The sequence below is a fragment of the Mustelus asterias genome, chromosome 1, assembly GCF_964213995.1.
Source record: "Mustelus asterias chromosome 1, sMusAst1.hap1.1, whole genome shotgun sequence".
In the NCBI taxonomy this organism is placed as follows: Eukaryota; Metazoa; Chordata; class Chondrichthyes; order Carcharhiniformes; family Triakidae; genus Mustelus; species Mustelus asterias.
The window spans coordinates 168,705,806-168,720,573 of NC_135801.1; the positions used below are offsets into that span (position 1 = coordinate 168,705,806).

A 14,768-nucleotide genomic window follows, 5' to 3' on the forward strand; every position below is an offset into this window, starting at 1 on the left:
GACTCTATGGGCAGGGTTTTCCAGCTCGCTCATCCCGAAACCGTAAAATCCTGCCCGAGGTCAACGGACCTTCCCATTGTCTGCCCCTTGCCCGCTCCAATTCCCGTGGCGGATGGGGCGGTAAAATTCCAGCCTGTGACTTTATATTGGTGAGAATGGAATTTTCACAAGGTCCCTGGCAATAACAGCAATGGGATAATAGGCTAGGAGAACTCACCTTGAGTTGTGGTGTCTTCCACAGTCAGTTCGCTTTCTAGTACTCACTGTCCAAGCAAGTCTTACCAACTCTAATACATTTGGGAAAAGTCTGAAGCAGTGTTGTGATCTCGCACTTGAGATTGCAATAGATTGCATGTAAAAACTCTGGATCATCTCCTGGCAATTCTTAAGAGTGCTTGAACAGAAGAGAATATACATATAAATCCCACAGCAAAGGGATAGAGGAGGGTAAGGAAAATAAAGAGAAGGGAGGGGGAATAAAAAGGGTAAGAAAAGATGCATTCATATCTTCTGGGTATCCCAGTGCAACACCTGATAGGCCCAGCCACTTTTAATCATGTTTCTTATTGTATGGGTGGCTTGTATAAACTATCTCAGATTACATGGTTTACGACTGCTACGATTTTTCGTGTACTGACAACTCTAGTTACAGGGTCCGTGTCTATGTTCAAATTGTCTTTGATAGAGAATAATAGAGGTATTCTTCTACTCTATCTCGAATAGTCAACGGGTCCAACATCTCTACCCAGCCTCCTGAGGTTCAGCCATTCTTTCTGATTTGCAGTATCAGTGAGGTAGTTGCTAATGAAGTTAGTGTTGCATTATCTCTGAAGCTGTCTGTAAAGCACTAAGGGCTGTTAAAATCCTTTCCATTTCTCTCCCCAGTAAACAAATACATTGTCAGCGTGTTTACGGGTGATATCAAAGGCAGCGGCACTGATGCTGACGTCTTCATTAACATTTTTGGCGAGAATGGCGACACAGGTAATTGGTTTATCCTTTCCTACCATGATCCTTTTGTCAGAAAAGGTAAAGAAGGAGTCGTTCCAGAGTCCAGAGTATCTGGTGTACACCTGCCCTCTGCATCGCCTGCCCCAGCTTAAACATAACTGTCTGACATGATGCCTGGTGTTGGAGAGAATAGATTCTTTTGCTGAAAGTGATGAAGCAAGCAATGACTGTCGGGGGGTTGGGCGGGGGGAATGGGCAGTCGGGGCTGCTAGGGGTGGTCGGGGGGGGTTGGATCAGGAGATCTGGGCTGGCCAGAGAGTGGGGCATGGGGGTTGGCTCGGGGAATTCGGGCGGCCAGCGATCGGGATGAGGTGGGGGGTTTGCAAGGCCAGCAATGGGGGTTTGTGAGGCTGGCCAGTGATCGGGGGGTGGGGGGTTCACAAGGCCAGCGATGGGGGTTGCGGGACTGGCCAGCAATCAGGGAGTGAGGGGTTCGCAAGGCCAGCGATGGGGGGTTGCGGGACTGGCCAGCAATCAGGGAGTGAGGGGTTCGCAAGGCCAGCGATGGGGGATTGCGGGGCTGGCTAACGATCGGGCTGGCCTGTGATCGAGAGCTGGCAATGCAGGGCCGCTGCAAATGTACCAATCTCCGCGCTGACGGATCGGCGCATGCGCAGTGGCCCGCTCAGTACTCTGCTGCTGGCTCCCCGGGCAGGAATAGGCCCCGCCCCCTGATTTTCAGAGGGAATATCGCTAGGGAACTCTGAGATGCACAGTGTGTCGGAAATTCAATCTGAAAATCACGCTAGAAAAATCGGTGGGAATTACTCCCATTTTCACACAAATTGGGGACTTAGAATTTTTCTGGGAGAATCCCAGCCCAAATCTGCTAAAATTCCACCGTTTTGTTATCTATTTCCAAATCATGAAAGTCACATTTTTTTCTGACTATATCCACGTTAAATTTCATCTGCTATTTTACAAAGAGTGTGCCAGCCCTGGAGTATCTCAGTGCAATAGATACCAATGGCAACTGATAACAAAATGAGAATTGTCTGTTGTGACGGGAAAAGGATCATTCAGCTTGTGAGAAATTTCGGAGCTTCCCTATTTGTTGATGTGTATCCGTGACAATAGAGGTTTCTGTTGAAACTGAAGAATGGCTAGAACGGTTCTGTCCAGTATACCATAAACAGAAAATGCTGGAAAATCTCAGCAGGTCTGACAGCATCTCTGGAGAGAGAATAGAGCCAACGCTTCAAGTCTGGATGACCCTTCATCAGAGTGAATATATAATGGACAGGAAGACTTTGCTTCATGCATTTCAGGGAAGACTAGGAGGTGCAATGGTGTAATGAGTTCCTAATAGGATAGGGAGGTGCAGCAGCAGCATTGCAGCGTTGTTAAACAGAGGGATGCAGAATTGCTTCAAACTGTGTTGCTAATACGCGGCAGGTCAGGCGGCACCCATGAAAGAACAGACATCAGTCATGTTTCATTTCCTTAGGACACTCCTTTGAGTTGAGGAGATAAATGGATAAACAACATTTTAAAAAGAAACATAATGAGGGAAAGTGGGGATAGAGGAAATTTTTTTTAAAAGCACATAGGAAAATAAATAAAGTGGCTTATGAATGCTTGGGTGGAGAACATGGCAGATAGCAGACGTAATATTAGTGTGATAACCTTCGTGATCTGCATGTGGGATCACTAATTGACCTCCCAGTTGGGCTTGTTGAATATGAACTCCCTGAGGATTGGTAATTAGCCAACTAGGTGGACCTCTTATACCGAGTGCTGTATAAAGCAAGACCCTGAGTGGGCCCATTAACCTTTCGGTCCTGGTTGGGACTTCTTGTGTTCACCACAGGCTTGTGGCTATTGTTTATTTTCATTTTGTGCAATAAAGCACGGTTCCTTCACAGCCGACTCCTGGAGTTATTATAATTAGCGAGAGGCAGAGAGAGGAATAACGAGAGAAATCAAAGACCCATACAAGATGTGGCCGAGGTTTTCCAGTCCTTCACAATGGTGACCGCCCCCCTGCCCCCCACCGCGGTGCATTCCTCAGTGGTGGAGAGTGTAGGGTACGCAAAACCCCGTAGACATTGGCAGGACTGGAAGATCTGGCCGGCAGCCAATGGTGGCTCACCTCTGCTGCCGGAATATATGGTGCAGCGGAGCTGGAAAATCCCACCCGTGGTATGTATAGCTGAAGGGGGAAGGCAGTAAGGGAAGCGTGAAAAACCGGAAGGTGTCAATGGGCTGCAGTGGCAATGGGTGTCCCCCCTTTCCAGGAAGAGGTGAGCCATTGCAGGGCTGGTGCTGCATCACTAAGTGTCTACTGGAAAGTAGGGTCGGTGGTGATCTGTGAAAAAGCTGCTTATCTGCTTTCTGACACTTTACAGGGGCAGAGAAGAAAGATGAAGGTTATATTAATAAATCTCATATCTAAAGCTGCAGAAAACTCAGGGAAAAATGTACACCGGGGAGTTTTATTGAATGCTGATACCAGTTTAAGTGGCATGCTGTTTTTGTAAATCCTTTATTCTAAGTTTATCTTTCTCTAGGGGAAAGGCGTCTGGACAATGACAAAGACAACTTTGAAAGAGGAAACGAAGACAAGTTCACAATCGAGTCACCCAACCTGGGACGCCTGAAAAAAATTACCATTGGTCACAATAGCAAAGGTTCCTCAGCTGGTTGGTTCCTGGACAAGGTAACTAGCTCTTTTATGTTTTAACCTGACCATTAGCATTCTCAGGTAACCTGTATAGTACAGATCACACAGTACAAGTTCAGAGAATGTGACAGCACAGAACAAGGCCATTCCACCCATGTTGCTTGTACTGTCTCTCTGAAAGAACTGTGCAACTCTTTTCCCTGACTACACTTACACGCCATCCCCATCACCCACGTATCAGTGTCAGTCACTGTGGGAAGGAATTACTCAGGGCGCTTTCTTTTTGAGTTATTTACCTGCGTCAACTGGGATCTGTGCTGAGACTGTTCAAACGCAAACTTGGGATCCCCAACTCCTTGAAGCTTCTTTACTCCTGAAACAATACTGAGTACACAGACGGATATCTCTCATGAAATGATTTGGTTTGATTTGACTTATTATTGTCACATGTATTCATATACAGTGAAAAATATTATTTCTTGCACACTATACAGACAAAACATACCATTCATAGAGTACACAGGGGAGAAGGAAAAGAGATGGTGCAGAATGTAGTGTTACAGTCATAACTAGGGTGTAGAGAAAGATCAACTTAGTATAAGGTAGGTCCATTCAAAAGTCTGATGGCAGGAGGGGAGTTGTTCTTCAGTCGGTTGGTACGTGTCCTCAGACTTTTGTATCTTTTTCCTGATGGAAGAAGATGGAAGAGAGAATGTCCGGGATTCATGGGGTCTTTGATTGTGCTGGCTGCTTTTCCGAGGCAGTGGGAAGTGTAGACAGAGTCAATGAATGTTCAGTTATCACAGCCCATATATTGTCCAGTCATCGCAACCAATGTTGGCCCAATTGGCTTGTTGTTACCAGGTATTTGGCTGGGTGTTTTTGACCATTGGAACTACACTTGCCATTCTCCACTCCCCAGTTACTACTCCAGGTTTTATGGAGCCATGGGAAATAACATGCAAATTTAAAAATTAGAAAGTTCACAATAAAAAGGGAACTTCTCCACCCAGGTAGTAATAGGTTCATCAAGGAAATTCCCAAGGCAATTATTGATGGGGACAATGGGAGGGGGGCAGGGTGAAATGTTGTGAGAATGGGCTTGGTAGACATGTTGAGCGGTGAGCTGTCACAAAACAACGGGTTTGTAATGGCTCTCAATCCACAGTTTGATGAGTCTCTGCCCCTTTCATTTGGGGTTTTAAGATTGCAATAGGAGCAGCCACTATTTGCATCCCCTTTTCATGTGGATGCCATACAAAAAAGTATGATTGGCTGGATAATGTAATCGGTAGGGAATCCTACCAGTTTCCCCAGCACCATGCCCAGCACCCCTCCCCCGCCAACCCATCATTGTCCCCAGCACTCCCTTATGTACTTACCTTCCAGGACCTGATCCGTGACACCCATCACCATGACAGCCCAGCTCCATCTCCATAGCATTGCCCAACTCTGCCCTTGCCTCAGCTTATGTACTGTTGAAACTCTCATTCATGCCTCTGTTCCCTTTAGATTTAACTACTCTAATACACTCCTGGCCAGCCTCTCTGGTCCTACCCACCGCCATCTTGATATTGACTAAAGCTCTGCCCTCCATGTGTTAACTCGCTCCGAAGTATACTCACCAACGCCCCCTGTGCTTGCTGACCGGCATTGCCTCCCACCCAAACAACATCTTGATTTTAAAATTCTCACCTTTGCTTTCAAATCTCTCCATGATTTTGCCCTTCTCTACCTCTGTAGTACCTCCAACCTTACAGCCCCTCAGGAACTGTGCATTCCACCAATTCTAGCTTGTGATGCATTCCCAATTTTAATCGCTCCAATGTTGGTGACTATACTTTCATTGGTTAGGCCCCAAACACTGGAGTACTCACCCTAAATCTCCCCACCACTCTTTCCTCCTTTAAGGTGTTCCTTAAAGCCCCTTTTACCAAGCTTTTGGTAACCTGACCTAATATACAATCCCTACAGTGCAGAAGGAGGCCATTTGGCCCATCGAATCTGCACCAACCACAATCCCAGCCAGGTTCTATTCCCGTAACCCCATGCATTTACCCTGCCCTGACACTAGGGTCAATTTAGCATGGCCAATCAACCTAACCCGCACATCTTTGGACTGTGGGAGGAAACCTACACAGACACAGGGAGAATGTGCAAATTCCACACAGACAGTGACCCGAGGCCGGAATTGAACCCGGATCCCTGGCGCTGTGAGGCAGCAGTGCTAACCACTGTGTGCCCACAAATACAGTTCAAATGGGTTAAATATTTGTTTGACAATGCTTGAAAAGCACTTTGGAAATGTTTATTACATCACAGGCACTATCTGAGTTGCATTTGTTGAACCTATTAGTAGTTGGACCAGTGAAAAGGTTTATTTGGCTGGGGAGTGATCGATTGTCATCGGACAATCAGCAAATTCAAAATTTAGAGATTTTGAGACCATTTGTGAAGATGTTTTACTGGCCTTGCCCATCTCTTATGCTGCAACAAGATGCTACACTAATACCCTCCACTCATCCACTGAGGAATGTGCCACCGTTGTGTCTGGACCCTGGGTTTGGGATGGGGATGAGTCCCCAAAAGACCTGGCTGGGAATTTCAGTCCTGTCCTACTCCGAGGAACGTGGTGACAGTTGGACAAACTGACCTTCCCTTTTTCAATCCATAATGTTTCTGCACCGTAACCTTCAGCCTTCTGACTTACATCCCCCAGGTGATTATAGATGATATTGGAAATAAAACCGTGCACGAGTTTCCAGTAAACCGTTGGTTCGCGCTGGACGAAGATGATGGTAAAATTCAACGTGACATTCTGGTTGGGGGAAGTCAGACAACAGGTGAGAACAGGTGTAGTTTGGAATTTACCAATGGCGGCCATTGACTGTGGTCCAGTAATAATCATTTGCATAAAAATATTGAGGTGAAATGTTTTCCTGATTCTCTGCGTACTTCCCACCCTCATTACCATCGACTTTTAGATCATTCCTGTTGATATTAAACAGCGATTGTAGGCAGTCCAGATGACTGAAGGATATCACAGTCTACCTCAATCCTGACTTTACCTCATCTCCAGGGATTTCATAGAATCATAGAATCCCTACAGTGCAGAAGGAGGCCATTCGGCCCATCGAGTCTGCACCGACCACAATCCCACCCAGGCCCTACCCCCACATATTTTACCCGCTAATCCCTCTAACCTACGCATCTCAAGACTCTAAGGGGCAATTTGTTTTTTTTTTAACCTGGCCAATCAACCTAACCTGCACATCTTTGGACTGTGGGAGGAAACCGGAGCACCCGGAGGAAACCCACGCCATTTATTCACTCCCCAGAGATAGGGGCTTCGCTAGCCAGCATTTATTGCCCATTCCTAACTGCCAGGATAGTGAGTGGCTTTGAGGGGGCTTTGTTCCCATGTGTCTCCTGCTCGTGTCCTTGTACAGTAAGAAGTCTCATAACACCAGGTTTATTTGGTATCACGAGCTTTCGGAGTGCTGCTCCTTCATCAGGTGAGTGGAGAGGTGGGTTCACAAACACGGCATATATAGACAGAATCTCAATTGCAAGGTAATGGTTGAAATGCAAGTCTTTACAAGTACAGACAATGCAAGCAGAGAGAGGGATAATCACAGGTTAAAGAGGTGTGAATTGTCTCAAGCCAGGACAGTTAGTAGGATTTTGCAAGCCCAGGCCAAATAGTGGGGGTTACAGATAGTGTGACATGAACCCAAGATCCCGGTTGAGGCCATCCTCATGTGTGCGGATCTTGGCTATCAGTTTCCACTCGGCGATTCTGCGTTGTCGTGTGTCTTGAAGGCCGCCTTGGAGAACGCTTACCCAAAGATCAGAGGCTGAATTCTCAAGGGCTTATATTAGATCTGAACTAGTGATTCCTTGGTATGGATTGGTTAGTGAACCTGGCCACCAATCACTGTAGGCGACTCATTGATTTTCCCGCAACTTTAAATTGTTCCGATTTGATTTTGCAGGGATTGTTTACAATGTTTCTGTAGTAACTGGTAACATCAGAGGAGCTGGGACCAACTCAAAAGTGCACATCATCCTCCATGGATCCAAAGGTATTAAGAACAGTGGGAAAATCTTCCTGGAAGGCGGCCATTTTGAACGTGGCATAACTGACATCTTTAACGTGGAGCTTGCAGCTCTCCTCAGCCCCCTGAGCAGAGTCACCATTGGCCACGATAACAGCGGAGTCAGTTCCGGATGGTTCTGCGAAAAGGTGAGGAAAGGAAAATGCTAGGCAGTGTTTAATTCTCTTAAGCTCTTAAATACTATGATCTTTTCCCAGGTAAAAAGAATAAATTGAGTATGTTGCAGCCCACCTCATGGTTAGAGAATGATCTAACACATTATTATAATACCATGCCACAGTTAGCAGTAAATATTTGAAAGCCTAATCGTTCAGTTGGGTCATTTTAGATTAGCTAAGCCGTTATATACATAGGGCGGGATTTTCCAGCCACGTTCGTCCTGAAGCCGGAAAATCCCGCCTGAGGTCAACAGACCTTTCCATGATCTGCCCCTCGTCTGCTACGATTCCCGTGGCGGGCAGAACGGGAAAATTCTCCCCAAATAGTCCAACTGCCTGACTGGATGTCTTGGATGTGAAATCGATCTCCGTATAAAATGAATGTACTTACAATTCATTATCTGTATAATTCAGGCAAGGACTTCCCCCTTATTGTACGAACATACAAACAAGAAGCAGGAGTAGGTCCATTTTGCCCCTCGAGCCAGCTCCACCATTTAATAACATCTGATTGTAAATTCAAACCTGCATCCTGCCTCCCTCCGAGAACCTATCACCCCCTTGCTTTACCAAGAATCTATCCACCTTTGCCTTAAAAATATTCAGAGTCTGCTTCCGCCACCACCTTTTAAGGAAAAGCATTCCAAAGGCTCATGATTCTCTAAGAGAAAAAATTTCACCTAATTTCAATATTAAATGGGTTGCCCTTTATTTTTTAACAGTTATGCCCCCTAGTTGTAGATTCTCCCACAAGAGAAAACATTCTCTCCACATCCACCCTGGCTACAGCCTTCAGGATCTTACATGTTTCAATCAAATGGGCCTCTTAGGCTGAAAATTTCTCATCTTGCCCACCGCGGAAATCGTAGCAGGCAAGACAGAAAATTCGGCGGACCATTTAAAGGCCCATTGAGCTCGAATTTACGGTCTTGGGGCGCACAGCTGGAAAATCCCACCCAGAGTCTTCTAAACTCTGATACAGGTCGAGCCTGTCCAACCCTTCCTCATAAGAAAACCCTCCCATTCCAGATCATAAATGTTCTCTGAACTGATTCCAATGCATTTAAATCCTTTCTTAAATAAGATGACCAATAACGTGCAAGTACTCCAAATGTGATCTCAACAGTGTGCCGTACAAATGAAGCATAACCTTACTACTTTAGTATTGCCCTTGCAACAAATGATAACTTTCTATTAACGTTCCAATTACTTGCTGTACCTGCATACTTTTGTGATTCATGCACTCGGAGACCCAGATTCCCCTGTACCGCAGAACTTTTCAATCTCTCACCATTTATATAATGTGTCATGACTCGAAGTAGCTCGGCAGTTTTGAATAAACTGAAGGTCGATAAGTCCCCTGGGCCTGATGAAATATATATTAGGATTCTTTGGGAGGCAAGGAATGAGACTGCAGAGCCTTTGGCTTTGATCTTTGGGTCCTCACTGTCCACGGGGATGGTGCCAGAGGACTGGAGAGTGGCGAATGTGGTTCCTCTGTTTAAGAAAGGGAATAGAAATGACCCTGGTAATTATAGACCGGTTAGTCTTACTTCGGTGGTTGGTAAATTGATGGAAAAGTTCCTTAGGGATGGGATTTACGACCATTTAGAAAGATGCGGATTAATCCAGGATAGTCAGCACGGATTCGTGAAGGGCAAGTCGTGCCTCACAAATTTGATAGAATTTTTTGAGGAGGTAACTAAGTGTGTTGATGAAGGTAGGGCAGTTGATGTCATATACATGGATTTTAGTAAGGTGTTTGATAAGGTCCCCCATGGTCGGCTTATGATGAAAGTAAGGAGGTGTGGGATAGAGGGAAAGTTGGCCGATTGGATAGGTAACTGGCTATCTGATCGAAGACAGAGGGTGATGGTGGATGGAAAATGTTCGGACTGGAGGCAGGTTGCTAGCGGAGTGCCACAGGGATCAGTGCTTGGTCCTCTGCTCTTTGTGATTTTTATTAATGACTTAGAGGAGGGAGCTGAAGGGTGGATCAGTAAATTTGCTGATGACACCAAGATTGGTGGAGTAGTGGATGAGGTGGAGGGCTGTTGTAGGCTGCAAAGAGACAGAGATAGGATGCAAAGCTGGGCTGAAAAATGGCAAATGGAGTTTAACCCTGATAAATGTGAGGTGATTCATTTTGGTAGGACAAATTTAAATGTGGATTACAGGGTCAAAGGTAGGGTTCTGAAGACTGTGGAGGAACAGAGAGATCTTGGGGTCCATATCCACAGATCTCTAAAGGTTGCCACTCAAGTGGATAGAGCTGGGAAGAAGGCCTATAGTGTGTTAGCTTTTATAAACAAGGGGTTGGAGTTTAGGAGCCATGGGGTTATGCTGCAACTGTACAGGACCTTGGTGAGACCACATTTGGAATATTGTGTGCAGTTCTGGTCACCTCACTATAAGAAAGATGTGGAAGCGCTGGAAAGAGTGCAGAGGAGATTTACCAGGATACTGCCTGGTTTGGAGGGTAGGTCTTACGAGGAAAGGTTGAGGGAGCTAGGGCTGTTCTCTCTGTAGCGGAGGAGGCTGAGGGGAGACTTAATAGAGGTTTATAAAATGATGAAGGGGATAGATAGAGTGAAGGTTCAAAGACTATTTCCTCGGGTGGATGGAGCTATTACAAGGGGGCATAACTATAGGGTTCGTGGTGGGAGATATAGGAAGGATATCAGAGGTAGGTTCTTTACGCAGAGAGTGGTTGGGTTGTGGAATGGACTGCCTGCAGTGATAGTGGAGTCAGACACTTGAGGAACATTTAAGCGGTTATTGGATAGGCACATGGAGCACACCAGGATGATAGGGAGTGGGATAGCTTGATCTTGGTTTCAGAAAAGCTCGGCACAACATCGTGGGCCGAAGGGCCTGTTCTGTGCTGTACTGTTCTATGGCAGGTATAAAACAAGAAGGTTTATTCAATGAGAAGAAACTCTTTACAACTAAAAGATTTGCAACACTACAACACAGGTCTGTTCCCACCAGCTCCCCAACTCTCCCTTCCAACTTCCAGCCCTGGGGATGCCTGCCCTCACTTCCGATTGGCCAAGGTTCACCCGCTCGCACCTCATTGGTTGTGACCTGTGAAGGATCGCCTCTTAAAGGGGCCATGCTACCACAATATGCTTCTTTTATATTCTTCCTGCCAAAATGGACCATTTCACATTTTCCCACATTATACTCCATTTGCCAGATCTTGGACTACTCAATTAACTTATCTATAACCCTTTGTAGCCTCCTTATGACCTCTTCATAGTTTACTTTCCTACCAATGTTGTATCAGCAATAAATCTGGCAACCATCCCTTCAATAGCTTCATTCAAGTCATTTATATAAATTGTAAACAGTTAAGGTCCCAGAACTGATCCCTATGGCACACCACTCATTACATCTTGCCAACCTGAAATAAATACATTAATGCCGCCTCGCTGCTTCCTATATGCAACACCCTGCACTAAATGCAACATATTGCACTATTTGCAATACACTCCACTATATGCAGCACACCAGCATATGTGGCACAGTAGCACAGTGGTTAGTAGGGCAGCACAGTAGCACAGTGGTTAACATTGCTGCCTTCGAGGGACTGAATGGCGGAATTCCTGTTCCTTATGCTCTTATGGGCAACACGGTGGCACAGTGGTTAGCACTGCTGCCTCACAGCGCCAGGGACCCGAGTTCGATTCCCAGCTTGGGTCACTGTTTGTGTGGAGTTTGCACGTTCTCCCTGTGTCCGCATGGATTTCCTCCAAGTGCTCCGGTTTCTTCCCACAGTCGAAAGATGTGCAATTTAGGTTGATTGGCCATGCTAAATTGCCTCTTAGTGTCCCAAGATGTGTAGGTTAGGGGATTTAGCAGGGTAAATACATAGGGTTACGGGGTTAGGGCCTGGGTGGGATGCTGTGTCGGAGAGTCGGTGCAGACTTGGTGGGCCAAATGGCCTCCTTCTGCAGTGCAGGGACTCTATGATTCGGTGCAGCACACTCCACTGTTTGCAATAGACTCCACTGTATGCAGTACACTCAATATATAGAAAATAGGTAAACAGAGAAAATAGGTGCAGGAGTAGGGGCCATTCAGCTCTTCGAGCCTGCACCACAATGCATGCAATGCACTCCATTATAAGCAATACATTCGCTATAAGAACCACCACCACTATTTGCAATACACTCCATTATATGTGATACACTCCAGCATATGCAACACACTATTTGTAATACACTCTACTATATGCAACACACTCGACTAACTATATGTAACATGCGTCACTATATCAAATATATTTCTCTATGCACAATATATTCTTCCCTATGTAACACAACTGTACGTCACACAATTCAGTCTGTCTTATTCTGTATGTGATTATGCCTACTCCTCCTATCAGTGCAATATCCTGTTTCGCACAGTGCACTCCTACCCTTGTGTTGTAAAGCACACAGAACCCTTCTAGCGATACTATCTTTTATGTTCCACACTCTGAACTGCATTATTTTATTTGTTTCATAATTTAAGCGGTGCGTCACTACATATATAATATTTGTTTATGAATAGATCTCGCTCCAGCCTGGACTTTACGCAGCTGCAAAATCTTGCACTTATTTAATTCCAGGACATCTAGTGAACCCACCTCACTCGCTGTTTGTTCTTTGCCAGGATCCTCATCAGTCTTTTATTGATCTACACAGGTTATAGTTTATTGCCCATTCACTGGCACTGAACAGACTTTCCCCTGCAGAAAATGGCTGGATGAAGATGAAGGAGATGGACTGATCGAACGCGAACTCTATGAAATGGTTTCATTGCGACAGAAGAGACAGAAAAGTACATATAGATTCTTTAAATTCAACGCAACAGTTTCTAAAGGATAGTAGGGGGAGTGCAGCCTTGTCTGTACCCTAATTAATGAAACTGGAAGTGGTGAGCAGAAAATATAAGGGCAGCCTTCTTATCTAAATAGCTTCAGTGAGATCATTTAACTTTTTCAGGCATTGCAGCCCACATTCTTGGTGTAACTCTCCTGGCATTGACTCAGTGTTCTCTTCCCATTGGCTCCTCAGTAAATATTTTCAGGGCTTCCTACTCCTTTAGGGAGAAAGGGTGTCCTTCCTCTCCACCAACAGACCCAGAAGGCAGAATTTTAGCGGCACGCCCGCCCGAGGCTCGTAAGATCCCGCCCGAGGCCAACAGAGAATGCTGTTCTGTAAGCCTCGCCCACCCTGGAATCGGGGCAGGCGTGCCGGTAAAATTGCGGCCAAAGTTTCTATTGCAGCATTGGAGAACCTTGGGTTCTGCTTGCTCACTTTTACAGCCATTTGTTACTCACGTTGTTTTAGGGTCTCTGCAGTTCCCTTTTTGGAGATGCTGGCTGCCTTTCATTGGATTATTGATGCTTGTTATCTCATTCTTCCCCCTCTCCCTCACCGATGAGAGTGCAGTCGAATAATAGCCCGGGTAGCACTGACTGAATGATTATAATTAGCAAGCAGTAATTAAGGGCGGCACAGTGGTTAGCACTGCTGCCTCACAGCACCAGGGACTCGGATTCAGTTCCGGTTTGGGTCACTGTGCGTAGTTTGCACATGCTCCCTGCGTCTGCGTGCGTTTCCTTCAGGTGCTCCGGTTTCCTCTCACAGTCGAAAGATGTGCGGATTAGGTGGATTGGCCGTGGTAAATGTGTCGGGTTATGGGGATAGGGTGGGGGAGAGGGCCTGGGTAAGATCCTCTGTCAGAGTTGGTGTAGACTCAATGGGCTGAATGGCCCCCTTTCTGCACTGTGGTGATTCTATGATTCTGTGAGTACAAATATTGCAGGAGAAGTTGTCAGGCTGTGGAATTCATTTCTGGGATCAGTGACCGAAGTAGAAATTATGTCAGCATTAAAGTTTGATTGGATGGGTGGATGATGGAAGAAGAGGCAAAGCCATATAACGGGAAAATGTGGTTCGAACTACATGCTTGTGTGGAGGATAAGCACGGAGACAGATTAGTTATCAGGTCATGTGATTAGTGCACACTGCCCAGAGTGATACTATCACCTTCGACCCGGTACATTCCACTCTGCCCTGTGGGGATAATTGACTGGAATTACAACTTAAATGAAGGCTTCGTTATCAAACGCTGTTCCCTTCCTCCACATCAGCAGGAAATGAGTCAGTGAATGTTAGGTGGATTGGCCATGCTAAATTTTCCCTTAGTGTCGGGGGACTAGCTGGGGTAAATGCATGGCGTTATGGGAATAGGGCCAGGGTGGGATTGTGGTCAGTGCAGACTCGATGGGCCCAATGGCCTCCTTCTGCACTGTCGGGATTCTATGTTAGCAACATCATAAAGGGGAGGCGATGTCCTGTGGTATTATCGCTGGACTATTAATCCAGAAACTCAGCCAATGTTCTGGGGACTTGGGTTCAAATCCCACCACGGCAGATGATAGAATTTGAATTCAGTAAAAAATATCTGGAATTCAGAATCTACTGATGACCATGAAACCATTGTCAATTGTCGGAAAAACCCATCTGGTTCACTGATGTCCTTTGGAGAAGGAAATCTGCCGTCCTTACCTGGTCTGGCCTACATGTGACTCCAGAGCCACAGCAATGTGGTTGACTGTCAACTGCCCTCTGAAATGGCCGAGCAAGCCACTCAGTTCAAGGACAACTAGGGATGGGCAATAAATGCTGGCCCAGCCAGCGACGCCCATGTCTCACGGATGAATAATAAAAACATGATCATCCTGATTATTTTACTCCATTGGCTATTCTGGTTTGCAGACTGGTTTCATAATTAGGAGATGTCAAAGGTCATGGGTATCCCAATGAACTAGCGTACCGTGAAAAGCCATTAGGGTCCATCTTG

The 14,768-nt window shown here is 45.9% G+C and overlaps 1 protein-coding gene across 1 annotated transcript in view; it reads left to right on the forward strand.

Annotated features, from left to right (window-relative positions):
* Positions 1–14,768, forward strand: part of loxhd1a (lipoxygenase homology PLAT domains 1a) — a 160,387-nt gene that overhangs the window by 45,118 nt on the left and 100,501 nt on the right. The window contains exons 5-9 of the mRNA XM_078198217.1: positions 886–984; positions 3,522–3,670; positions 6,354–6,477; positions 7,630–7,880; positions 12,602–12,737. Coding sequence (XP_078054343.1) covers positions 886–984; positions 3,522–3,670; positions 6,354–6,477; positions 7,630–7,880; positions 12,602–12,737 — 759 coding nt within the window. The remainder of the gene's footprint in view (positions 1–885; positions 985–3,521; positions 3,671–6,353; positions 6,478–7,629; positions 7,881–12,601; positions 12,738–14,768) is intronic.